Genomic DNA, 27638 nt, shown 5'->3' with positions numbered 1-27638 from the left:
TCTGCAGCTGCTCTGAGACCTGCATGGAACCTGCGGGGCCACCAGCAGCCACTTGTAAACAATGTAAGCAGACCTCGGCCCTGGTCTCAGAAACACAACTGAGCCCTAGATGTTGGCTACTCTTGCCCAGAGTACCTGGACTCTCTTGTATCTGCTGGTCACTGAGTGTTAAAGGGTGTAGAGACTGGGCTACCTCAGCATCACCTTCCCCAGAAACCATCTCAAAGGGACAGTTTTGGTTGAAAGCAGAGGAAGAAGAAATGATTAAAAGAAGGCCAGGACAAGGAGAAGATAGAGAGAAATGGGAAGGAGGTGGGCAGGGATTATGGAGACAGCCCCAAATCCAACTTTAAAAAGTATTCTAAATATTTGCAATTCTCCTTTGAAAAATAAGAATAGCTGGCATTTATTGAACACTATGTGCACAACACTGTCCTAGACACCTTACACTTTTCACTCATTTTATCCTCTCAGCTACTATATTGCCCATTTAACAGAGAAGTTAATTAAGTACCTTGCTCAAAGTTGCACAGCTAGTTAGTAACAGAGCTGGGATTTGAATGCAGGCAGTTCTGATGCCTAGACCACTATGATATGTTACCTCCAAGTTAAGCCTTGTTAGCATGTCAGCATACAGGTACAGCTGAGAAACCTTTCAAGATCGATCAGTTCACCAAGAACATTGTCTATTGAGGAAAAATGCTAATTGCTAATTGCTATTCCTCGGCTGTCAGCAATAGTCACGAGGCTGAGAGACCCTACGGGGCTTGCCAGATTTCTAGCATCTTCACTGCTGTGAAGGAAGCAGACCCTGAAGCAGGCCTGTCCATCTGCCACAGTAGAGAGAATGCCTTGTCTCAAAATACCAGCCCCACTTTCTGCCCACCAGTCCTTCTCCAGAGCTTCACTCTCCAAGGCCTCAGATCCTGAGTTAAACAAGGACCCAGGAGAAAGCCTATCTTAAAGTGTTATCAGAGACCACTCCAGTGGGCCCCACTGCAGGGAGCAGGGCTCTCTGAGAGGTATGAGTACATCTGCTGTCGATAGAAAGAGAAAACACACACTCCCGTGATTCAGCTCTCCCAGTCAAGAGCCTGTGATGAGCATCTGGGCGCAGGGGAAGAGGGAGCTGAGTGCTGGGGCTGCTCTGGTGAGAGAGCTGGGCCTAGAAGGGAGCCTTGAAGGGAGGCCAGGGCTCCCAGCCCAAAGAGGGAAGGCATGGGCTGCCCAGGCAGGGACACAGCAGCAGCGGACACAGACCAGCTCACAGCACAGCTGGGCTGTAGTGGGAGGCATGGCCTCACTCCACCCTGCAGCATGCTGAGGAACTCCGTTCCAAAGGCAGCAGGGAGCCATGACAGAGTTTGGAGTGAAGAGCAATGCACACCACGCTGGGGTCTAGGGGTCTTCATTGACTCCATGCCCAAAGAAGTCAGGAGCCTACTGAAGAGGCTTGGGAGAAAGGCGGTGAGACCTGAGCTAACAAGGTAGGCAGGCAGGGGCAGACAGGAAATAGCCAGTTCAAGAAGCAAGGACAGAAGTAACAGAACCTGTTGCCTGGCTTGAAAAGGTAGGGGCAGAGGGGTAAAGAGAGGAAGCAGTGGATGACCACTGAGTGCCAGTGTCTGGGTGACGGGGTCACAGTGAAGGCACCGTGGAAATAAGGAAGGTGTGGTTTGAGTGGTTTGTAGGAGAGGACAGAGGGGGTGGCCACGCAGGTCTCCCAGTGTCCTCTCCACCCCTCTCTCCTTGACTGGGAACTCTGCATGCTCCACTGCACTGAGCGGGTGCTGTCTTCTCTTCTAAGATCAAGACTCATTTCCTCCAGGATGCCTTCTGACACGGGTCGCCAGCCTGAGGCCACGAGAGGCTCGTGTGCTCTCCTCCCCCCACATCAACATGTCTGTCTGGGCACCAACTTCAAGTGGATGCTCAGTTTATAGGTTTCAGGGGGTCTTCTCTGAATCTGTAGCTTGGATAGGACCCCCCAAAACAGGATTATGTCCACACACCATTTAGTGCCAGAGAGAGCAGAGGAGGTGTGACAGCAGCCGGTTGGTTGGAGTGTCCGTTAATTCTCAGAAGGACAGGTGGAGGTCTCCTCCGTCTTCCTGCACCCCCAGCGGCGCAGGGTGCCTGCCCTCCAGGCCCGTAGGGGGCCGTACAGGGCCCTTCCTGGACCTGCAGCAGCACTCCCCAGGACTCGGCCCAGGTGTGGGAGGCCGGTGAGCCCGGGGGCTCTGCTGCCCCTGAGAGGGGCTTTCATCATTGTGCCTTGTTTCCTGTCCCAGGCCAGACCTCTTTCCTGGCAAACATTTCTCCCTATCTAATAACAAGGATTCATTGTTGTTGCTCTTGTCAACTGATGATTCCTTTTTAATTGCCTTCAGTGTGGGATCTTGGAATAGCTTTTTCAAAAATTTGTATAAGTTCATCCTACAAACACAAGGATTTATGTAGCACCTACTATGTGTGAAGCACTATTCTAGCCCTTTTCAGTATAGGTGCAATCCACTTACAGAACTCTTGAGTTAGGAGGGGTTTTTTCCTTTAAGAAACTATAGGTGTACCTTGAGATATTGCAGGTTCAGTTCCAAAGCATTGTGATAAAGTGATAAGGCAAAAAAGTCAGTTGCAATCTTTTTGCTGGTAAAGGGTCTTGTCTTCAATTTGTTTTAAAAAACCAAAAAAAAAAAAAAAGGCAAAATCTATGAAGCACAATATAAAGTGAAACACAATAAAACAAGGTATGCCTGTATATTATCTTTTTCATGGTAGGTTATATTTGATTAAATATTCATGACTTTCTTTTGCGTAAATCTTACCAGGTCACCTGCTACAGAAGTGCACCTTTGTCATTCTCAAATAGCGTTGTTTTTTTGTTTTGTTTTGTTTTTTTTACTGTAACTGCATTCCATGCTCAGGAAAAACATTCATAATAGATGTACCGTCACTGCCCTCCGAGAGCTGGTGTGGGAGACAGGCATAGGTTTCAGCAATGGCTTGAGAGATGTGTTTTGATTAAGATGAGCTCAGGGCACAGAAGAGGTCCATCTATGGCTGTGAGTGCTTCACAGGGACATGGAAGGCACCATCCCTGAGGAGGTGACCTGGAGCAGAGGCGCACTGTCCAGACATGCCAGGGGAGCCAGGCCAGCTGACCGAGAGTAGCCTCAGATCAGTCTCCAGGGCTTGGGACCGCTCCCTCCCACCCCTGTCTTCTCTGTACCCCACACATTCAAAAAAGGAGCAACGTGGGGGCCCTTCAGATGCTGTGACCGTGTGGCTCTCCCAGGGACAGTTCTCGCTGAGCCATTGAGCCATTCATTGGGTTTCTGATTCTCTGGTAAGCGCTCCCATCCCCCTCACCTCCCTCTCAAAATTCCCCACCAGGCTGAGGCTTCTCAAAAAAAACAGAAAGAAAAAAACAAAACAAAACTGCTGGGAAACATTTTTCTTCTGGAGGTCAGGAATAAGCTGTCCCACAGGAAATACCAGATTCTTCAATCTGAGTTAGCAGAGGCTCCAAGCCTGCCTGGGGGCCGTCCTCCAGCCCACGCATGTGGCCAGGGGTCTAGGCTTTGAGCGGCTTGACAAAGCTGCCTGCTCTCTTTCCCTGGGGAGGGGGCTGTGGTCTAAATACTCCATTTGTCCTGGTGGTCTCACTACTGTCTTTGCAGTTTGTGCCATTTTGGTTTCAGGATGGAGGCAGCTGAGGGACTGAAACCAGAAGGCAGTCAAGGATTCGGATGGGACATGCACTGGGAATGGGATGTCTGCTCCTGGAACCTTAGCCTCACACTGAGGGGAGACCGCAAGATGGGGTCTATTTCCTCTAAGGCATGAGCTGGGGCCAGAGGTCATCTTAGCCTTCGACTGCCCTCCCAGATAAATGGAAATTTCTCTCTCTAGAAGATAGTTATTCGCATTCTTTATTGCTGTGCCTCACAGTTCATGTTTTCATGATGGACTTCCTAAAATTCCAACTTAAATCACTTCTGTTGCAGTTTCTGCAAATTCTCTCTCCTAAAGTAAAAGAGATCCAACCCGCTGGCCTCCCCTACAGGAGAATTTAGTGAGGCCTTTCCTGAGAGGCCCGATCTGTGCAAGGAGAGGAGGGTGCAGATCAGCCATCTTGCCCTGCATGGTCAGTAGAACTGAGGTTCCCCTGATTTTTGTTTTTGTTTTTTTCCCAAATACTAGTGAGAGTTTCTTTAGAAAGTCACAGAGGTAGAATAGGTGGGCCAGCTGGGCTACATGGGCTCAGGAAACAGGTTAGAGGCAAAAGAAGGGCCCTTGGAGCTTAGGAGAGCAAGCAAAGGTATGGCCTTGAGGGAAGAAGAGGGGGGAAGGCGCAGGCATGCTCGGGGGGGGGGGGGTATAAATGAGAACCAGTTTCTCTGTTTAAGGCATACTCAGGTGCCAAGAAACAAAGGGAACTATTACAACTCAGCTTTCTCTTGCAGCCTTAGTTAGGTTCTCTGGGCAGAATTGACATCATCCTTTCTCTGAATATCCTTGTATTTGTTGGTCAAGTCTATGCATCTGTCTAATCGAGGTGCTTTTTAGATCAAAGGCCTTTTGGGAGTCATGTCTGTCAGCTTCCTCCTGGCCATGCACCCACACATGCACCTGGGTGGGATACACACACCTCTGCCCACCCAGGGCCAGTGGCTGGTGCCAGGCAGTGGTGGGGAAAGGGACGTGGCCAAAGCCAGTGGCTCCAGGCAGCAGAATGCACGTTGCTCTGGCTCTGTCCCCCTCCTTGGGTGATGACTGCTTCCCTCACAGCAAGGGCAGCTTTGGGCAGGACTTCATGCTGTTGGCTTGTTGAATGTCTCAGGGCAGGAGCTAGGGTACTGATTGCTGCCATTCCACCTGGCCCAGCAGACCCAGTCCTCAGCTGGCCTCTCCCACACCCCGGGGGAAACTCTGCAAGGGGATCCCCTAGAGAAGGATCTGACCGTGGGATAACAGACCCAGGATGGGTGAGGACTAGGCCCCAGATTCCTGTGTATGGACAGACTGACCGCCCCCCAACCCCAACAACCCCAGCAGGCCAGAAGAGATGTGCGGGGGCAAGGGTAGACCTGGTGTGAGTCCATGGGGGAAAGAAGGCCACCTCCACCCCTTTCTGAAATGACCAAATGACCCGGTACCAAAAGGAGGCAGCTCCAAAGTGCCCTCCTCCAGCCCAGTGCCCTTCATTGGCCACAATTCTCAACTCATACCACTCCTGAAAAACCAGCTCCAGGGTGCTAGGCTATAGTCAACTTCTCCCAACAGATCTCCCACAGGCCAGTGCCCCTGCTGGACAAGCACTCCTGCCCTCCCCAACCCCCACCTCTTGGTTGGAAAATTGCTTTTCTAAGATGCGTCCCAGAATCACTGCTATAAACTGAGCAGAGCTGCCCCACCTACCACTGTTCTGACACAGGTCCGTAAACCTGTGCCTGACTACTGTTGATCTTTCTTGGTGATGTCCCAGTGTGCGCGGCCTGTGTCCATCTGCTCCTTCATTGTGTTTGAGGGCAGAGTGCTGTTTCTTTTTCATCTTCTGTACTGGTTTTCTTTTTTCTTTTTTTTTTTTTAATGTCTTCATAAGAGAACTCTCTGGAAGGGGCCTGGGGGTACCAGGAGGGAGGGTGCTTAAGGATCAGTTATTTTGGACCTGGGTTATCAGCAGAAAGTACCCTGGCTTTGGTGAGTAGAGGGGCTGGTTCCCACGGGGCCTCTGACTTCTGGGCTCCCAGCAGCTGCCCACGTGGATAATGCTTGCATACTGTACTCCAGGTTCCAGGGCAGGTATTGGACCCATACCTCGTCCACTCAACAGTTCTTCCTCTTCCTCTGCAGGCTCCCTGTGCTCCATCTCCATCGAGAAGGCACTGCCAGAGGACAGAGGCTTATACAAGTGTATAGCCAAGAATGAGGCCGGCCAGGCTGAGTGCTCCTGCCAAGTCACTGTGGACGGTAGGTCATGCCCACCCAGCACCATCACAGCATCCCACTTCTCAGACACCCTCCCCTCCCCCATTCCTGAGCAGAACTGCACCCAAGGCTGCCACCCCTCCCCGAGGCATCTGGTGGGTGTCACACTACCTTCTGCAAAACCATGACAAGAAGGAAAATGAGAGCCCTACTCGATGGTCCTGTGTGGCCTCAGCCCCACTTCTGGCTGGGAGGAGGAGTCGAGCACCTTGCTGCTGCCCCTCCCCAGTCTTGGCCCCGCCCTGTAGGACCTTGCTGAATAGGGAAGCCGGGCACAGGGCGAGAGAAAAAAAGACACACCCACAGGAAAATGACAGCATAGTATTTTACAAGCCACAGCAAACAAGTGTCAGTGCTGGCAGGACAGACCCGTAAGGAGGAGGGAGCAGAGTGGGGTCCAGGTGGGGAGACTTCATGGTGGAGGTGAGTTGGGGCTGTGTATTTCTGTAGAGGGGACAGGGCTGCCTCTTCGAGAAGGAAAAGGCAACAGTCTTAGAGCAGAGGGAGGGAAGAGACATGTGGGGACAGAGGCCTGCCGGGTCTGGGTGGAGTTTCCCTGTGATGAAGGGGCAAGACCACTCTCTGAGGAGTTGGGATTTGTCCTGATGAATTGCAGGCAGTGTGTTTGTGACTCTTCTCTCTCCCCTCTATGTTTGGTTTAGAATTAGAGGCTGGGAAGTGGAACAATCTTGTGATGGTTTAGGCTACCACCCTTATTTCACAGAACAAAACCGAGGCCATTCAGAGAGGGGAGGCATCCTACATGGGGGTGGGGTCCCTGGCCAGTGTAGGTAGGGCCAAGCCCTGGCCAGATTACCCTTTCTTTGTATTTTGTTATTTGCTTGCAACTGTTTAAAAAGGTAGTTTGGGGAAAACAATTTTTTGCCCTTGAAATGCTGGTTAGTAACCTTTAGTGACACTATTTAAAAACTGGTGACCAAAGAAGGTACCTTGAAGACCAGCTTTGTCGTTCTGACTGCTGAATCTAATCACTTGGGTTATAAAATGCTAACCTTTTTTGCTCCGTAAGATATAGAATCTTTGTCCCCATTCTGGATTTTATCATGTGATTTCCTGGTCACAGATGAGCTCTGCAATATATAATGTATGGGAGAGAAGAAAAGAGTCTTAAAAAGACAAATATTTTTTAAAACACACACATGGCAACACAAATGAAATTGTCAACAGCCAACAGTAAAGCTAAAATTGTCAGATATCATACATCTACTTGGGTGCATTTACCACAGGGCTTTGAGTGAAGGAAACAAATTTGATGGGTTAAGATGTATGGTCGTTTCAGAAGGGGGCTTGAAACCCATGTTTGGAGGCTCTGAGTAAGGTCTGCTGGTGCTGATTAGTTGCTCTCCTGTGTGACCTGGGCTGTCAGCCACCCAGGTAGGTCCTGCTTCTCTCTATACCAGTGCTGCAGCAGAAAAGAAAGAAAGAAAAGAAAGAAAGAAAGAAAGAAAGAAAGAAAGAAAGAAAGAAAGAAAGAAAGAAAGAAAGGAAGGAAGGAAGGAAGGAAGGAAGGAAGGAAGGAAGGAAGGAAGGAAAGAAGGAAGGAAGGGGGGGAGGGAGGGAGGGAAAGGGAAAGAAAGGGAGGGAGGGGAGAGAGAGAGAGAGAAAGGAAAGAAAGGAAGAAAGGAAGAAAGAAAGAAAGAAAGAAAGAAAGAAAGAAAGAAAGAAAGAAAGAAAGAAAGAAAGGAAGGGGGGAGGGAGGGAGGGAGGGAAAGGGAAAGAAAGGGAGGGAAGGGAGAGAAAGAGAGAAAGAGAGAGAGAGAGAAAGGAAAGAAAGGAAGAAAGAAAGAAAGAAAGAAAGAAAGAAAGAAAGAAAGAAAGAAAGAAAGAAAGAAAGAAAGAAAGAAAGAAAGAAAGAAAAGAAAAAAGCATTTCCGCGAACTTGACCCTAGAAGCTTACTTCTAACTGCCCCACACTCCTGCGGAGGCCCTGCTGGTTCCAGCGCATCTATAAGGAAGCCCGTCCTGCTAATGAGATGATCTGCTTTTTGAATCCCCAGCCTCCCTGAGTCCTATCTACACTGCTAGCTGAAGGCAGGACAGCAATTCATTTTCCTTGTCTGCAAAATGTCAGCAACTTTTTGAGAAACAGCAGATGGTTATTTTTAAAACCAAATTTTGTTTTCAAAATAAAATTTCCTTTTCCCCTACAGAATAATTTCAGGATTCCATTTTTTTCTTTTTAAAAAGGTTTAGGGAATCCATTCTACAACTTTTGGGGCTTTTTCATGCCCATAAAATGAGTCTCCTTCTAGTCCATTTTCTCGTTCTCTCCATTAATCTTGCTGGTCTTCATTATTTATCGCTAGTTCCTGCAAGAGGCCTCTGCAGGATTTGGCCTCAGGCTGCAGACTGGGAGCTGGGTCTCTGGAGCAGAGCAGGGAAAAGGGTCTGAGGTAGACCCCGTGAGACAACAGATCTGACTCTTAGCTGGGTTCTGGTTTTGTTTCTCAAAGAGACAAAGGGCGTCCCCTCCACACCCTCTCTTTTCCCTGTTGCTGTGCTTGGAGATCTATTAGTGTCCTGCATGCAGGTGGGCTTCTTGCCACATTTGGCTCTTTTTTTCCAGCAAGAGCCACTTCTGGGCAAGCAGTAAGGGACTGCACTCTCCTTAACTGCTCCCCTGCCTTTTTCAGTACCTTGTCCTCTCCTGTGCTCCAGTCAGCTGAATACGTTTCCTGTCCTTGGTCTGTCTCCTGATCTTCTCAGCTCTCCCCTCTTCCCAAGGCAACAGCACCTAACTTAGAGATCCCAGTGGGTCCATGTACCCTTTGAAATGATGGGCAGTCACTGTGGGGTCTTCCAGCCTCTGTCAATGCGCAGCTGCCTGTCTGACCTCTGGATGGGACCCATCCTGCATGTTTCCCAAGGGCAGTGAGGTCCCTCTCCTCTGGGGCTGGGAATGCGGCTGAGGCTGGCACCAGGCAGCCCCCACCCCGCCACTCAGGGCCCTGTCCTGACAGCACTGTCATTCACACAGCCAGTTGCCAAACATCCCTAAGACTATACATCTGTGGCCAATGTAATGATATATTTTAAGACCTCATAAAATGACTTGGGCTCATTGGCTCTTCTGTATTAACTACGTTACTGTTTCCCTCTCATAGTAAAGCCAAAGGGAGGTAGCCTTTATGATGCAGCGGATCTGGCTATTTCAGTCATGCTGTTTGGGTCTCTTCCCTGAGAAAACTAGGTGCTCTTGTGCACTGTCTTCATTATGGCCACACTGCCCTTCCTTCCAAGTGTGGCAGAGGCAAGTGTCAACTTGTACCGCAGAAGGAAACTGAAGCCTAGAGCAGGTAAAGACCTGCCAGAAAGCTCACCCAGGAAGAAAAAGGCTGACCTTTAAGGCCTGCCTTGTGCATTTGTAGTTTATGCATTAGTTGGGTAGAGTGTCTTTGTCTCTGAGAAAATCGAGGCTCAGCGAGGGTCAGCAGCCTTCCCAGGTCACGAAGACAGCACACAGGAGATGCAGTGTCTCTGGGTGTCTCTCAACATGCACCCTTCAAGCCACCCTGCACAGGGAGTTACAAATGAGTTACCCTGGCAACACTGGGACCTGGGTATGTCTGGTTCTGAAGCCTGTACCTTTCCATGACCTAGTGTGGCCTTCTGTCTAATGAATAACATGGCAGTATCCATTCTCCAAGAATTCCAAGACTCCCTTAGTAAGAGCTCATCCTTCTGGGAAGTCCTTTGCATACCTGGCCTGAATGACCCCTTTCCACTTATTCTGACCCAGGGGAGAGGTGAGGAAACAAAGACCTTTTTGGTCAAAAATACCAAGACAGGAGTCCGAAGACACCTCAGTGCCCCTCATTGGCTCAGCCCATCCTTCCCAGCTGAGGCTGCCTTTCCCCAGATAGCCTGGTAAGGGCATCTTGCCTCAACTGCTGCTGAGATCAAGGGCTTCGTGACCATGGACGGCTGTGCCGTGCGTGGAAGGAGGTAACATTCCAGTGGGCACCCACACAATAATTCACCAGCAAATATGAGTGCCCTCTCCTCCAGGCACCGCTCCAGGAGCTGAGGTTAAAAGCAGTGAACAAACAAGTGTCTGCTCTGAGGGATTTATATTCTAATGGGGGGGGGGGGACAATAATATAGATGAACAGACATGTCATAAAATCTCAGGCAATGTCACACTTTTGAAAAAAGAAAAGTGGGATAATGGGAAGGGTGAGGCCTCTCAGGAAGTGACCTGTGAACAGAGACCTGAAGGAAGTGAAGAAAGGAGGCAGGATGGCTGAGCCTGATAAGGGGCAGAGTGATGGGAAATGAGTTTGAGGAGGACCAGCAACCAGATCTGCCAGGCCATGTGGGCTGCAGCAGGGGAACTGGATTCTGTCTAACTGTGATGGTACGACACTGAACATCTAAAGGCTCGCGCAGGTGGCCATGTGGTGGCCAGACCTAGAGCAGGCAAGGGGGAGAACAGGAAGACCCCTGGCTGGCTGCTGCCATAGTCCATGCGGGAAACAATGGCAGCTTAGGCTCCGTGAAAGAGGTGGCAGATAGTCAGATTCATAATCTATTTTGATGGAAGGGCTGATAGGATTTGCTGATGAAAGCGAAGTCAAACGCAGCTCTTAATTTTTGTGGGGAGTGCGTGAGGACCAACGCTGGTGCCACCTACTGAGATTAGAGTACAAGAGTTCTGGGAACAGCAAGAGTTTCATGCATGTGGAGTTTAAGATGCCCACTAGACATCCAGGCAGGCGTGTCACCTAGACAGGCATTTAGATGCATCCAGGTTGAGGATGAAGGCCAAGACGGGAGACAGGATTTGGAGAACGATGAGATCATTTAATGCCCTGGGACTGAATGATGTCCCTATGGAGTGGCTGTGGATGGAGCAGGGAAGCAAGCAGAGCCCACCATTGAGAAGTAGGGCAGCACAGAAGTCTGTGAAGAAGGCTGAGATGGAACGGTCCCAATGAGACAGGAAGAAATCTGAGGGGTGTGTCCAGAAGCCAAATGGGAGTCTTTTAGATAAGAAAGGGAACAATGGCGAGGGATGCATCAAATGCTGCTGCCAAGTAGAATAAAGTGACCCTGAGCATTGGCCATTGGATTTGGCAAGCTGGAGCTCATTGAGAACTGTGACAAGGGGGCTTAGGGGAGTGACAGTAAAGAAGCCTGATTTGAGGCACACAGAGACCGAGTCCTTGCTGATGGCCCCCAGCTAACAACTGACTGGGCAGGAACCTAGACATAAGCCTTGGCTCCTAAATGCTGCAACCCAGCCACCACCCTGCCCACTTCTGAAGAGGGCTGAACGGATTTCAACCCACCCTTCTTTCCTTGGCCTCAGTCCTGCCATATTCATAAGCCTGCACCCGTTTTCACAGTTATCCCTAATATCATCACAGGGACCTAACGTGTATTGGTTTGAACAAAATAAAATTGGTGTTTCAGTAGGTCAGAAACACTTGAATATTGGTGAAGGGTGTGGCTTACTGTGCGGCAAGCACATGGGGCACTTAGCGTTATTCCAGGCACAGAGAAATACCCAGTAAATGCCAGTGATGACTTTACATCCGACTCACTCCTCTGCTGGGGTGTCATTGCTCCCGTTTTCCTAGTGGAAAAGGCCAGGCTCAGAAAAGTTCGGGAACTTCCCCAAGGCCTCGGTCACCACCCAGCACAGCCAGAAAGGAGCTATTTCCTAACTAGGCTCTCCTGGTTATGCCAGCACGCTGCTTGCTCTTGGGAATAGAGGGAGACCAACCCCTCTGTCCTGACTCCTCATAGGGCTTCTGGAAACTCGACCGCCTCCCCAAAAGCCTCTCTATACCTCTTTCTCCCTACCTAGGGTTAGAGCTCTTGGGGGAGACAGAAGAAAAAATGCACCCCTGGAGGGCTGAGTCCAGAGCTAGCCCGGGAGTGGAAGGAACGAGGCACTGTCCAAATAAGGGCATGTTTTCCTCTCTATATGGAGGCCCCCACATCCCCCACTGCCATCTTCCTCCCCGCACTTCTTCGGGGCACAACCAGACCAGCAAAGGACTCCAGCCCTAGGGCCCATATCTAGAAATGGAGTTAGTTCAATTTCATCACCAACTGATTAAAATAGACAAAAAATACAAGCTGCTCTTAAGCTTTTATTACTATTATTTTTATCTCCTGGGCAGCTGTGTGAGCACAAAGCTGGTTTTGATTAAGCACATGGTCCTTCTGCCTACTCCTTGCTGCGGTTCCCAAGGAGGTCTATCGGCTCATGGTGCACACACATCGCCCTTCGGGTGGGGGAGGGACTGCAGAAGAAAGAAGGGCTCTAAGTTGGGGCTATGCCTGGTGTGAAAGGAAAATGAGCCCCTTTCCTTGTGGTCACAGGGAAAGATAAGGTGCTTAGAACTTCTAAAAACAAAGTTCAAAGCCCATGACAGGAAAGTGCATTCACACCTCAGTGTGAAGCAGCACCCAAGAGCTGAGGACAGGTGCAGGGCTAGAAACATGCATAGGGGCCAATCAGGGAGGGCTTTCTGAAGGTGGGGAGTTTTAAAGCAGATTTGGAAGGAGGCGAAGAAATGGGATGGATGGGAGTGATGAATTAATAGGAAACAGTCATTTTCTGCTGTCCAGAGCACTGTCTCATGCATCTCTCCTTTGCGCCATGTAACACTGTGAGGGAGAGAAAATAAATGTCATTGTCTGTGTATGGACATGGAAATAGAGACCCAAGGCAGTTGGAATTACTTGCCCACAATCCCATAGTTACTGAGCACAAAGCCAAACTAGACCCCTCTCTCTCGGTGGTACTCTAACGACGTTCAAAAGCAAAGCCCAACACAACCCCACCAGGAGAGAAGAATCTCAGGCCCTGTCTCCCTTCTTTCAGACACCCAGGAAACCTTGGTCTCTCACCCTTTGCTTGCTTAGGCCTTGGTTTACCTACCAGTTAAACACAAGCGAAACAAAACAAACAAAGAAACCCTGAGCCTTCTGTATTTACCTCCTCTGAGGCCCCAGAACTCTCCAGGAGAAAGATGGTGAAGAGAGCACTGGGGCCAAGGGACACAGAAATGTCTGTGCATGTTCTGCCCTCTCCTCTTTGTCCTTAAAAAGGGGGACACAAACAAAATGTCAGGTTCACCTTTCTTTAAGTTGCCATTGGTGCATGTCAGAAGTGCTGGTCTTGAAAGAAGGACAGTTGGGAGGGCCCCGGCCAAGGGAAACAGAGACTTACCTCAGGTCCCTGGTTTTGGAACCCTCATCCTCAATATCAAGAGGAGTGCTTACAGGTTTTCCTGTCTCTTGGAATTGTCCCTGATACTCTTTCTCCCTGTGCCCAGCCCCACTTCTAAACACATGCTCACGCACGCGTCCGTACACACACACACACACTCACACACTCATGCAGACACACAGCCTGGGGAGGGAGACCAGGAGTTTTCAACCTGGTGACATATTAGAATCATCTGTGAAGCTTCTGGATAGTATTGACACCTGGCCATGACCCAGGCCCATTGAACAGGCTCTGGGGAATGTGATACTTGGGTACAGGTACTTGTAATATGTAGCCAAGGTTGAGACACAGAGGTTGACAGGTTTAAACTGAGGATTTTTCTGTAGCTGAGAATGACCACTATGCCTGGGTGAGAAAATAAGGTCATCCTTTTCCCATTGCTCTCTCTGCTCCTCCATCCCTGTCCATGTGGACCCTGGTGTGTGGGCCACCCACTGAGGGGACACGATGCAGGCAGCGTCAGTGACAGTTGATGGGGATCCCTAACTCACTGGCTGGGGCTTCTTGCTCTTATGGAAGGTGGTAGAAGGATAACATGCAGTAGTGAGTGAAGGCAATGGAGGGCTGGTTCTCCGGTGCTGCTTACAAGGATTTCTTCCAACTCTCCTCGCTCAACCTGATCCTCTGTCATATATTGCTCCAAGTTCTACTTAATCATTGCTGTAGTTACATGTGTACAGCTTGGGGCCAACTCCCTGGAGACCTGTGAGCCTGGACAATGCCTGCCCCTGGCCTCCACCCTAGATAACCCAGCTAATAGGAAGTGGGCAGGATCTGCATGGGCAGATCCATATTCTGGAGCAGGAAAGAAACCCAAATGTCTTCTAAAAGAAGCAGTGCATCCAGATAGGAGCACCAAGAATCCATGTGCCTGCCCCTCGTTCTCTGCTCCCATGCCCACCCCAAAACCCCTAGGAAAGCGTGCAGCCAGGACTGCCTATCCAGGAGGCGGGACAGCAAGATGGCCCTTCTTCCCCAGCCAAGCCACAGGAATGTGGCTGAAGCCTCAGCTGGAAAGTCCCACCCCCTCCTTTCTTCCTTTCTTCAGGAGCAGGAAAAGGATGGACAGGAAGGGGCTCTGATGGGCAGCCTCCCTCCCGTCACAGTCCCTGAAAACAGCTCCTTGTGGGGAAAATGCTGGAGCACGGTGATAGCTGTTGGGCCAGCTCCTTCTTATCTGAGGCTCTGGGTGCTTTCCCCTCAACCTCCCCAGGGCCCAGTGAGGACCTTTCTGGCCCAACCCAGCCCAACCCAGCGTGATGTTACCTGCTGCCCTGACAAGGGAGGGTTTCCCTGACAATATGCACGCTGTGCCTTCCCGTGGGAGAGGGAGCGTGGAGGAGGGGCCCAAGGATCTGTGCACTCATCTGTGCAGCATTTTAGCTCTGCCCAAAGGTCGCTACACAGGGTTTCACTGGGTTCTCTCTGAGGAGGGCTGCAGAAGCCCCAACAATGGGCCCGAGGCTCAGTCCAAAGCAGGTGAGGTGTGCAGGCCACCTGCTCAGAGATCTTTGTTTGGTTTGGAGGTTCGACTGTTAGCGTCCATCTGTAGAAGGAAGTCCAAGAAATCAGAGGCTACAATCCTCCTCCAGACCGTGAGCCCAAGGGCAGGACCCTGTTCCCTCCTTCCTCTGTACAAGAGACCTCTTGACACGGAGCAGACTACTGGAAATCCATAATGTTTATCCTGCGAGAGTGAAGACCCAGTGAAGGGAGAGGGTGGGGAGAGGTGAGCCGAGGGGCTCTGACTCTGCCCCTGCTCTTCATGATGCGATTTCTGGTAGCAGGGGCCTGCTGCGGAGGGGAGAGTATTAACTAGCTCACGAGTATCCTGTCCATCCATCTTGCCAGGGTGACTGCTCTCGACCTGACTTATAAGGCCCAGTGCAGCGACACTCCTTCTTTGGTGCTCTTGTGAAGGAAGTCCCCAGGCTCAAGCGCAGGCTGCTCGGCAGGCGCTGAAGACCCTCGGAGTGGGACGGGGAAGGGGAGGGGGCCATCATTTTGGTTGGGGAGGGATTTTTGTTGAGATACCTCCTCTGCTCGTTTCTGCGGGCAGCTGCCGACTGACGTTTGTGGTCCCCTGTTTTGTTACAGATGCTCCCGCCAGTGAGAATGCCAAGGCCCCTGAGATGAAAGCCCGAAGGCCCAAGAGCTCTCTTCCTCCCATGCTAGGCACAGAGAGTAAGTACTCGTTCAGCTTTTCTAGGCAACCTCAGGGCCAGCGGATAGCCCCGCTTCCCCGCCTGCACTCCTGGAAGTCTGGCCCTTGCCCGCACCTGATCCCCCCTGAACTCCTGGAGGGAGCCAGTGGCCCTTTCTCCCGGCCCCCCACAGCCTGAATGAGGAGGCACATCCACGTCCACCCTCAGTTTCACCCATGTCCTTTCCACTTCTCACAAAATACCTGTGACAGCTTCTCCTCACCTCTTCACCTCTGCCAGGTGAGTCTTCCTGCCGGTGGGGAGACCTTTCGAAACTGTGGCTCTGACCCTATCACTCCTGGCTGGAGTGCCCAGCAGCCCCCAGAGCCTGTCGCTCTCATGCAAGTGAGCCTCTCACACCTTTCTGCCCTGGCTCACCTGCCACAAAAGTACACACACACGTCCTGACATTGGCCTCAGCCTCCTTTCCAAGTGCTGCCCCCATCTCCTCTAATTCTAGTTTATACTCAAGCCAAACTGAGCTCCTCAATGTACAATGGATGTCCCTGTGTTCCTGCCTTTACACCTTTCTTCTGGCACCTCTGTCATGGGACAGGCTCCCATGGAAAAGCCACCTCACCTCTGAGTTCATCCTAGCTCCAGCTGAAAGTGACCCCCGCCCCCTGAGCTCCTGTAGCTCTCAGCACCTCCCTTCTGCCATTGATTATCTTCTTCCCAGTGTCTGCTGGTGTCTAGTCTCATTCTCTCCCCTTCAGTCTGAGTCCCCTGACAGCCATGGCTAGGCCTGCTCCAGCGAATCCCTTTCAGGATGACTCTGCTGTGCCTTATCACAGTCTCTGAGATCCAGCTGTAGCTGTGCCAAGGGGCAAGGAGCTCCTCCTGTGACTGAATACAAGCTCTCTCCTCCTTTTCTGGACCTCAGCTTCTCCTCCGGCCCACTGATCTGTAGGCATAAAGCGTAGGGTTCACATGCTTTTACAGGTTCACAAAAATATCCTAACATCTTATAAAATTAGAAGAAAAAAATAAACTTAAGGTCAAAGAAAAAGCTTGGGGAGAGATCAGGAGAATAGAGGGTGGGGCATAGGGGGTGTGCTGCTTTTGGTCAAAAACTGCTGAACACTCGGCACTGTATGGGCAGGTGCACTCGTAAATCACATCAGGAAAGAGCTGAAAGAGCCTTTGAAAAAAGTTCACTGAAGCCAAACACAGCCTCTCACAACAGCACCAGCTGGTACACTGATACAGATAGGTTCCTAGAACCCTCACCTAGCAGGGGAAGCCTGTACTACAGGGGGCCTGCCCTCCAGAAGATAATTCCAATTTTAGAGAGGGTCCCCCTCATAATTTATATGTGTGTATATATATTCTTTTCTTCAATGGAGGAAGAGGCCAAGGAAGGCAAATGTGCCTAGAGTCCACAAAGTCATAATGCAGCAGCCCTGGCTTCCCCTACTGATTAATTACTGCCTGATTTTGTTAGAACTATCCTTTGAATCCTGCAGTTTTGACAGAGGGTGTGGAATTGCTTAAATATCCCTAACACACACTTTCTATTTTTAAAACACCAAGATAAGCTCTTAAGTACCCATACTAGTAGAGGAAAGTGATTTGGCTTGATTAATTCAAAGGCTGTTTCTCTCTTTCCATTACAACACAGTGTTCCGTGACTTAGTTTCACTCTTCTTCTCAAAGCGTTGCATTTCCCTTCCTAATGAGGAGCTTGGGCTCCCTGCACATATACCAGCCAGGCTGTCGGGGATGCTCAGCCTTCAGTATGCTGGGTCTGCCAAATTGGAATTATAACTTTTCATGGGTACTTAACCACAGTGGAGAGCCTTGGGTGATTAAGAGTGGACCTTTAATAAACTGTTGGAAGTGCATAAACAATTCTAAGAGAAACCTAGTATACATGGATTCATGATTTTTATCTTGCAAAAGGATTTCTTATGCCTGTGCTCTGTAAGTTATGGGAAATGTGAGAAGGGACACAGGGTCTTAGAAGAGGACTGAGTACGTGTGAATTTGGGGTCTGACAGGTCATTCCCCAGTCCTGGGGGCAGAAGCAGAGGTGCGTGGAGTTTGGGCTGGGAGGTCAGCAGCCTCCTGTCCTCAGCTCTGGTCCATCCATTCCAGGGAAGTCCTGAGGGAGGTGAGATGGGGTCAAAGGAGAGCTGGGAAAGAGAAAAGCAAGCTGGAGCCAGTGAGCAGACTGCCCCAGGCTCTTTGCCCTGGAGAAGCGAGGTCAGTGGAAAACTCCAAGTTGTTCTCAGCCAGTTCTAGGGCGAGCCTCTGCACCCTGGCTGCACATTAGATTTACCTGGGGAGCTGGTAAAAGCACCACTGCCCAGGCTGCACCCCAGACAAATTAGATCAGACTCTCTTGGGGTGGGACCCAGGCTTTAGTATTTGTTTAGGCTCCTGGGCCATTCCAGCATGCGGTAGGTCAGCTGGGGACCAGATGTTCCTGAGGAAAGCCCAGGGCCCCCGTACTGTTGGTCTTGAGAAGCAGAGGCATCTCCTATAGCCTCCATTAAGTGTGAACACCTCAGGGCCCCCCAGGACCCAGTCCTCAGAGTATCTCAGTCCCCACCCTGGTGCTGCTAGGAGCAAGATGTTCTGCTCTGCAGTCCTTACCCCTCCAGAGGGAGCAGGAAAGGGGCTCAGTCCCCTGTGCTGCTTAGTGGGAGGTACAGCGCTGGCAGAAAGTGCTTCATCTCTATAGAAAGTGAACACGTTCACAACTGGATTAACTCCAGCAGACACTGCCTGTGTGCTGAAGAGGAATTTCCTCTACACAGAGAGCCTTCACATTAGGGTTACAGACATAAGTCTTACGCCCAAAGTAATGGAAGGTCTGCATGGCTGTTCTTTTCTCACTGGGGGATACTTTGTATTATTTATTAATCACCTAAGTTAAGTATACATGCATTCTTGTTTAAACATTTTAAACAATATCAAAATATACCAAGTATGACGTTAAGGCTTCTCTGTTTATCTACCCCCAATTCCACTCGTTTCAAATATATTCACAATTACTTTGTTCTGTGCACTTGCATTTACGTATGCAACCGTATCACATAGTCTGTACGCCTCTGCAGCTTGCTTTTTTTCTCTTGGCATTGCCATCCCCAGTCCCAGATACCTCTGATTTCATTAAAAAGCCCAGAGACTCTTGTTCCTGAGTGGCCTGGCTGTATATGTGTGTTCATTTTTGTCAAGGGCTGGGAAGTACCTAATCTAACCAGGAAATCCATCCTTTCTGCCAGTGACTGAGGGAAGGCTGAGTGGTGTTCTTGTCAAACAGACTGTGGCCAGACCCCTTTCTGTATGCCCTCCTTCCCCACCCCCCGCAGCTCCCACGTTCGGGCCTGTAAGTGAGCTGCCACAGCACCCACACTGTGGCCTGCGATCCCCTGGGCATGCCGCCACCACTGAGCCGGTCTGCCCAACCCCAGGGGAGGGTGAGAGAAAATGGGGAGAAGGACAAGTTAACCTGCCAGACCCCGACTCACAAGTGCAGGAGTGAGGAGGGGGTCACGTGGGAAGATTTAGGGATATGGGAGACTCTGGGTCAGGTTGTACATTAAGGGAGAGGAGAGTGGGGTTTGGTTGAAGAACAATGATAACATTGTTGGAGGGAGAAAGTGCACACGTGCTGGAATGAATAGCATGAGGACGCCTGACTCAGAGGATCTTCCGCTTGTCGCACGGAACAAGCATTTAGTGAGCACCGTGCTGCCGGCACCTTCGCAGGCTCTCGGTCTGTGTCACCGCAGGCTGCTCCCATTTTACAAATGAGCAGAACAGCCTTAGAAGGCTACATTTTCCTGCCCAGGGTTTCACAGCTAGTAAGACGTGGACTGTGAGGCCAACCCTCCTCTATGCTGCTGCCAGAACAAACACCCTGTGCCTTGCCACAGTCTCAGAGCCATACTCTGTGCTGTGCCCCCAGACCTGGGCCGGGCTGCTGTCTGCCCACGTGGGGGGAGGGGCGAGGTCTGGTGGCGTTAGAACTGGGGAGAGAAGGAAGGGAGAGCTGGCATGCTTCCCTGGATCTTGACACCTGTCAGGGTGTTTGCTGCATGTCTCTCCATAGGAATTTTTAAATAACTTTATTTGATATAATTTCAAATTTGCAGAAAAGTTGCAAGAATAGTACAGTAAACTTTTCTATCCATTAAACCTAGATTCACCAATTGTTTTCATTTTGTTCCATTGTTTTATCATTCTTTATGTATATATTCATATATATTCATATATTCATAGAGATATGTATTTATAATAGGTCATATAGATACAAGGGGGACCCCAAATATAATTTATTTATAAAAACTGTGTGATTATTCTTACATGTTTAAATTTCAGTCACCTTCAAAGTACTCTCCATTTGATGCAATACACCAATTGGAACATTTTTTACCTCTGTTTAAAACAGTTTTTGAACTCATCAATTTTGATGCCTGTTAGTGCTTTTGCTGTTTTTGTTTCACCATTTCCACATGGGCAAAACATTTCCCCTTGAGGACTTTTTTCATCTGGGGAAACGAAACAAAAGTTGCTTGGGCCAAGATTTAGTGAATAGGGAAGGTGGGGCATGAGGATCATGCCATTTTTTGTTCAAAAACTGCTGATGCTATGTAAATTTTGAGGTATCTCCATACTGCTTTCCACAGTGGCTGCACCAATCAGCATGGTATGGGCAGGTACACTCATAAATTACCCATCATGAAATGGGCAAACATGATGAAAGAGTCTTTAAAAAAAAAATCACTGAAGCCAAATGCAGCCTCTCACAACAATACCAGTTGATACACTGATACAGATGGGCTCCTAGAACACTCACCTAGCAGAGGAAGCATATACTACAAGGGGCCCACCCTCCAGAAGATAATTCCATTTTTTGGGGGGGTCCCCTCTTGTATATATATTATTCATGAACGAATTAGAGACATAATACTCTTGACCTCTAAATATCTCATTTTATATATCCTAGGAACATAACCACACTGCAGTTATTAAAATCAGGAATTTTAACATTGAACCAATACTGCTATCTAATCCACATCTGTATTTAATTTTTGTCAATTGTCCCAATATGTTTTATAGCTGGTTTTCCTCTCTTGATGGGTATTTAATGGCAGCGCTCGTGGGACTTTATCAACCCCTCCAGCCCAGAGCAGGTTGTCTCCTGCCTTTGGGAGGGAACAGCAGAGAAGTGCACAGACCAGGAGAGAAGCACCCAGGACCCCTCCCCTGAGCCGAGCGGCTGTGGAGAGGGAGTGTACTCAGGCACAGGGCGTAACCAGTTGCCACTGGGCCAGAGAGCAGGGTACAAAAGTCTTGGTTCTATCACAAACTGAACATGTGGCCTTGGTCAAAGCCCTTTGTCCCTCTGGACCTTGGTTTCCTCCCCTGTCAAATGGTGACTTTCTTCGAATAACCCAGGGCTTTCCAGCTCTGACATCAGACCACTCAATGGAATGCTTGCATTTTTTTTTAAAGCAACACAGTTCAGGTGAGGTCAGCTGACTCCCTTTGGTATCATCTGATGTGTGAAGGGTCAAAGCCACAGCCAGCGAGGCTTGTGTTCCACAGCAGCAGGAACGAACGGAGAGGAAGGAGGCCACAGGCATAAGGTACAGATTTAGAAGGTTCTAGCTGGAAGGCATCTGCATGGAATTTTGTGTGAAGAAGACGTCAGTGGGGCTTAAGAAATGGTTTTAGAAAACACAGATGAGGCCATGCCAGTGCAGTAACAGACTCGGGGACCTCTCCTGTCAGTCCGTGGAGCTGCTGGCCTTTTATAAAGAGACAGATGGGCATCCATAGGGCACTTTTACCACTTGAGGGCAGGCGCCAGGGCCTGTGCATCTCTGAATCTTCCGTTCCTGGCCTGAAGCAGGGATATAATAAGTATTTGATTTTTTCAAATCAGTCCATGAGTTTCCATGCTTTAAGGGCTCCGGCCTCCACCATGTTTCTGAGATGTGGGGAGATGCAGGTAGAACGCTCCTTTGTATTCCATGCCTGGCCTTGGCCCTGGCTTCACCTCTGACATTGGTCACTCTGGCTTCAGTCACCATGGTAGACCATCCAGATTACGGTGCTTGATATCTTTGCTTTGGCCTCCCATATGTGTGTCTTCCGAAGCCAAAAAACATGTCAAGTTGAAAGCGCCTGCCAGTGTCCAGTTTTCCAAAAGGGTTTTCCCAGAATCAAATCTTTTTTTTTTTTTTAAAGATTTTATTTACTTTTAGAGAGAGAGGAGGGGAGGGTGAAAGAGAGGGAGACACACATCGATGTGAGAGGAGAATGTTGATCAGTTGCCTCTAGTACACACCCCAACCTGGGACCAAACCCACAACCTAGGTTTGTGCCATGACCGGGAATCAAATCGGCAACCTTTTGCTTTGCTAAGCCACACCAGTCAGGGCTCAAATCTTTCTGTTAGAGATTCTCTCAAGGTCACAGGGAATGTTAAATCCTGATAAGCTTCAAAGAGCTTAAAGGAGACGTGAAGAAGTTGTGACTTGGCCTCAAGTGTCACTTGACAGTGAAAGAGGTGGGACCCTGGGACAGAAGCTGGGGTATTTACATAAATGTCTTTGAAAGCTGGTACCAATTTCCAGTTGCTCTTAACCAAAGTATTCTTCTGTGAGGAGTGATGGTGCCCACCACCGTCCTCCACCCTGCATGCGTGTGACCCTGTGACCCGCCCCTGTGCCACTGCTTCAGCTCCTTCCCAGCTCTGCCACCATCTCCTACAGGCCAGTTACAGGGCAGGGTGGGTTCTCCCCGGGCAGGGCCCAGAGGACGCCGGTCAAGCAGCCCTGGCAATGCTGTCTCAGTCATGCTGGCTGCCTGTTTCACAACCGTCCTGACCTTCTGTGTCCTAGGGGCAGGGGATGAGTGTTTGCAGCAACCAGAGGAGCAGTAGTCATATGGGATCTTCTTATGTGGGACCTTTGCTGTGAGCGGATGTGTACAGGAAATTTGCCTAGAGGTGTTAATTCTGGGGAAACGACCTATATTTCTGCAGAAATCTGTAAGGACTTGAAACGGGCCTGGTGTGTGCAGGATTGGGGGGCGGGGGGGGGGGGGCGGTGTCAGGTCACCCTGAGCCCTGAGCCTACCCAGTGCACAGAGCGAGATTCAGCCTCCTGTGCCCAACTCCTCACTGCCACCTCCTGCTCTTCACAGCCTGGAGGGTGGGTGCCCCTCCACACTTCACCCAGCCCGAGTCCCCTTCAGGAGCCTTTGGCAGAAAGTTAATGCTGATTTGAGGAATTCTGAAGGTTTTTGATGTCTATTTTTAGTTAACTACCTAAAAAGGGCAATGTCCCAGAGAGACAGAGATCTAGGGGCCTCCCTGTACCCAAGGCTGTTCAAGCTACCTCCCTAATTCTCCTTTGCTTTTCATTATCTCAAAACGTTTGACTCTGCAAGACCCACCTTCAAGCTCTAAATATCTCCCAAATGCTTGCTCTGGTCTTTCAGCCCTTGATTCACTGGAGAGATATACTCAGATGCCTTCAGACTGAGCAGTCTGGAAACTTCTATGGCGTGCCGACCTCCTCCCCGCCAGGACAGAAGAAAGGTTCCTGAGGCCAGGCCTAGGTTCCGACTTAGGCAGGCTGAGCAGAAGCAAGAGACAGATTATGCAGACCACTGGGGGCAGCCTCCCCAGCCCCGCCCCAGGTTCCCCTGCAGGCATCCAAATTCAGACCTTTGATCCATGATGTTTTTATTGGGCTGCTTCACTTCTTCCAGCCTCTGTCCCCCGTCTAAAATGGAAGGCTCGGCACCTGGCAGAAGCTAGGGGGCTTCTCCTTTTCATGGGAAGTTGCACATGGTTTCAAGCCCCAGGACTTAGGTCTCAGCATCAGAGCCCGGAAGTGTTCTTGGGAATTCCTGGGTTAACAGGGATCCTCAGGGGTTCCACTCATGCCTTTAATAGCTATTTTCCAAGCATGCGCCAGGTGCTGTGCTAGGCACTAAGGATACAAAAAGTGAGCAAGATGCGTCCTGATCCTGTCCCCGGGGAGCGTGCTGTCATGTATGCACGTTGAGGCAGGTTTCTGCCATTGCGATGCCTTGGGATGGGTGCTGAGATAGAACCGCCTTGGGGGAGCATGGAACCCAGCCTGGTGGTAGTGACCCACGAGCTGAGACCTGCCTGAAGGATGTGTGACAGTCAGCAAAGCGCTGATGGCGAAAGCCTGGTGTTGCGGGACTAGAAAGGCACTCAGAGGACAGAGCAGTGCCCCCTAGAGGGTGGTGCAGGGACCAGCGGCATCAGCATCCCAGGAAGGCCAGGACTCGGTGCTTTTAGCAGTGTTCCCATAAGCATAAGGCACACTAGATTTTGAGAACCACTGATACTGAGCGTCACAGGCATGGGTGAGGGAGTTGCCCGAGAGGAGACAGTAAGGAAGGAGGCTGGAGATGAAAACCAGGGACAGATCTCAAAGGCCCTTGTAAGATGACTTGGACTTGATCCTAAGTGGCAGTGAGCAGTCACTGGAGAGGTTTAAACAGTTGAGTGACATCAGATCTGAGTTTGAGGAAGACACTTTTGGCCACGGAGTGACGAATGGATTAGGGTAGGGGACTAGGAGGTGGAATAGTTAAGACTAGAATGGTGACAGCGGGGATATGGAAAGTGGCAGACAGAGGAGGTGGTTAGTTGACATATACTAGGGACTGGATATGGGTGGGGGGACAAGCAGCAGTGTGGGGAGAAGATCCTGGTTTTGGCTCTGGACATACTTCTACTTGTCCCCATGTGCTTTTATGAACCCAGCAAGTCATCTGACTTTTATGGGAACCCATCTTCTTTTTCAGAAAGGGAAACAAGACGAGGTGCCCTGTGTTTGTTCGGTTGGGGTAAGAGCCAAATGATAAAAAGGATGATGTGACCATGGGTTAGAAACATCTCGCTGAATCCAGCTCTCTACAAGAAACCAGGTTTCAGCCTCAGATGACTCTGCTTTCCAGTCCGTAAATTGTGTTCTTCTAAGCCTGGAATACCACAGATGGTCATATAAAATATGTATAGAAGAGGATACAAAACATTGTTAACATTTAAAATTGTTTTTACTGATAGAAACCAAGCCAATTTCAAATGCTAACCAATTCAAGCAGCAGACGCTCTAAATTTATAGAACAAATAAACAGAAAACTTGGGCCTTCAATGCCATTTGATTGTAACACAGAAAGATGGGTACGATTTCAGACTCTACATCTTGCACATAGGTTTGCCTAGGGCTGCTAAGAATAGGCTAGGGAGGGACTTTGGCATCATCTGATTTCATTCTGTGCTGCTGCCCCCTCCTTATCAACTCCTGGACCACCCCTGGAGGGGCCGTTAGCCTCCTTCCTGGCCCCAGGAGCCATCCACAGCTGCATTCATTTGTCCTAACAAAGTACCACAGACCCAGTGGCTTTAACAGTAAAAATGTATTGTCTCATGGCTCTGGAGGCTGGAAGTCCAAGATTCAAGTGTCAGCAGGTTCGGGTTCTGCAGAGGTCTCCTTGGCTTGCAGATGCCTGCCTTCTCACTGTGTCCTCACATGGCCTTTCTTCTGTGTCCAGATTTCCTCTTATGACAGTAGTCAGAGTGGATTAGGACCCACCCTAATGGTCTCATTTCAACTTCACTACCTCTTTTAAGGCCCTATCTTAGTCATAGTCTGAGGTATGGCTATTTGGACTTCAACATATGAATTTGGGAGGACACAGATAAACCCACAACAACAGCCCTGCACAATGTTCCTCTGATTGGATGGCTTTCCCTCTCCTCAGGAGGTCAGATTCTGGCTGTGGTAGAAGCCTTTTTCCTGTGCTTGAGGGGCCCTCTCTCCCAGTCGCTCCTCTCCCCAGCAGCCCTGGATGAAAGACGCAGGGGCTCCCTTGCTCAGCCAGTCATGGGTTTTCTAATTCCATCCAGTGTCCAGTCCCAAGGGACTTGGCTTCCTCATGTTCTTCCTGGCTAGCATCTTTGAGCTCTCCCTTTCCTAGCCTTCCTACTCTTTTCTCTCCCTCACCTTGGAAGAAACTCTTAGCTTGACATTTTCTAGTCTGTCACCCCATTTCTCTCTGTCCCTTTCACCTCCGGAATTCTTGATGAATTAGTTGACTCTCTACCTGTTTCCTTGAGAATCTCCTCTGGAGTGACTTCTGACACCCCTGTCCCACTGCACCTGTCTCCTCCAGCAGCACCAATCAGTCGGTGCTGGTCAGACCTATACCCCACTTCCCAGTGCCCCTTGTCTCCCACCCTTATCCTACACTGTACTCCTTTTCTCCTTCATGGAACAACTATGGCATGTTGGATGGACAAGTTTATTTTTTTAACTTTCTATTTAACTTTTACTTTGAAATAATTTTAGACTTATAGGAATCAAAACAAAAAGTTAACATTGATACAATGCTATCTATCATCTAATTTATTGGACTTAGTAAAAATTTTCCAGTTGTCCTATAAATGTCCTTTGTGGTAAAAGAAAAAGACCACATGTCTTGGCATTTAAGCACTTGAGGACAAGCCCTGATTTCTATATTTGCTTGGTTTTCTCCTCAGTACCCAGGCTAGTAGTCTGCACTGACTGGCATTTGCCTGGCACATGGTAGGCCTTTCTGTGAGTTGAATGGATAGATTAATAATGGTGACAAACCAGGGTGAACGTGGTGGAAGCAGGCTTCACCCTGGGTTCAACCATGTAGCTGGTAGTCAGCAGCTCTGTGCTCTCAGCATGCTCTGTCAGGGCCAACTGCTTATACAGTCCTCTTGGGGTTCTCAGATGGGTAGCAGCACTCTTCCCATTCTACTGATGCCCGGCTGACAATCCACAGGGCTAGCTGACTTACCTGCAGCACAGAGCAACTCTGTGTCCGAGTCAGGACACAGCACTGCCTCCCTGTAATCTGCAGAAGCAAAGCTTTGCGTCTGAAGAGTTGTTACCATAACCCCACTCATTCATTCAATAAATAGTTACTGAGTGTCAGGCACATTAGGTACACAGCTTATACTTTAAGGGGAGGCAAAGGGCAAACAATATGTAAATAAGTACATAAATAGTTTGCTATATTGTGGTAAGTGCCATGGGGGAAACTAATGTGGGGTAAGCATGATAAGGAGCGCTGGGGTGGAGGGCTGATATTTGCCATAGAGTGGTTAGGGAAGATCTCATTCGTTAAGTAACTTTTCCCAATTTTTGTGTTAAAGTATAATTTCCATACAGTAAAATTCACCCATTCTAGTGCATGGTGCTGTGCACTTTGACAAACACATACAGTTGTGTAACTACCGGCACAATGAAATGTGGTCCATCACCTCAAAACATGTCCCCATGCCTCTTAGTGGCCAACCCCTCCCCCACCCACCTCTGGCAAGCACTAATTTATCCTAGGTCTTGAAGTTTTGCCTTTTCTAAAATTTCATGGAAGTTAAACTGTACAGCACGTAGCCTTTGATTCTGACTTCTTTTAGGAGAAGAGACGAATCACTGATAAGATTCATCCATGTGATGTATCTGTAGTTTGTTTCCTTTTATTGGTGAATAGTATTTCATTATATAAAGGTACCACAGTTCCTTCATTCTCGAGTGGAAGATATTTGGAGACCTTCTAGTTTGGAGCAATTATAAATAAATCCACTACAAACATTCACATTCAGATATTTGTCTGCATGTAGATTTTCACTTCATTTGGATAAATAAGTTAGATGGCTTTTGAGCAAAGATCTGAAAGAATATGAAAACAAGCCTTGAAGAAGCTGAGGATATTTTTACGTATTTACCACATTGTTAATTAGGCAAATGAATAGGTTTGTACTACAAAACTGGTCTGTTTGGATCTTTTTTTCTTTTTTGTTTTTAATGTGAGTTGTTGGGCAGTAGGAATGGAGGAAACCATTGGTTAGTTCATTCATACATTGATCCATTCAACAAAGATTTTTAAAAATGAAAGCCACCAGTCCAGTCTGTGACCCAAAGGAAGCCTGAGACCCTTGGATCCACACCAAAGACTAATTTTAGTTGGTTTATCTGACATAATTTCCTTTCTGAGTTTCCTGAAAGCTAGGGTGAGAGAATAGTTAGTGAGTTTGGGGTTACCATTATTGAAATGGACAATGGAGCCTTAAGCATTTTTGAGTTTTTCTCTCAATGGAGGCTTTAGAAACCACCTCCAGAGGCCCCCTGAGAACTGAT

At 49.2% G+C, this 27638-nt stretch overlaps 1 protein-coding gene across 1 annotated transcript in view; it reads left to right on the top strand.

Moving 5' to 3' along the window:
* The window catches only part of MYLK (myosin light chain kinase), a 186335-nt gene that overhangs the window by 101004 nt on the left and 57693 nt on the right, over window positions 1-27638 (top strand). The window contains exons 17-18 of the mRNA XM_090277598.1: window positions 5857-5973; window positions 15356-15442. Coding sequence (XP_090133724.1) covers window positions 5857-5973; window positions 15356-15442 — 204 coding nt within the window. The remainder of the gene's footprint in view (window positions 1-5856; window positions 5974-15355; window positions 15443-27638) is intronic.

This window comes from Furipterus horrens, unplaced genomic scaffold (assembly GCF_987537825.1).
Source record: "Furipterus horrens unplaced genomic scaffold, mFurHor1.1.pri manual_scaffold_1, whole genome shotgun sequence".
NCBI classification, from domain to species: Eukaryota; Metazoa; Chordata; class Mammalia; order Chiroptera; family Furipteridae; genus Furipterus; species Furipterus horrens.
The sequence above is the reverse complement of the archived record's forward strand: the minus strand, read 5'-3'. Positions and strand labels throughout refer to the sequence as shown.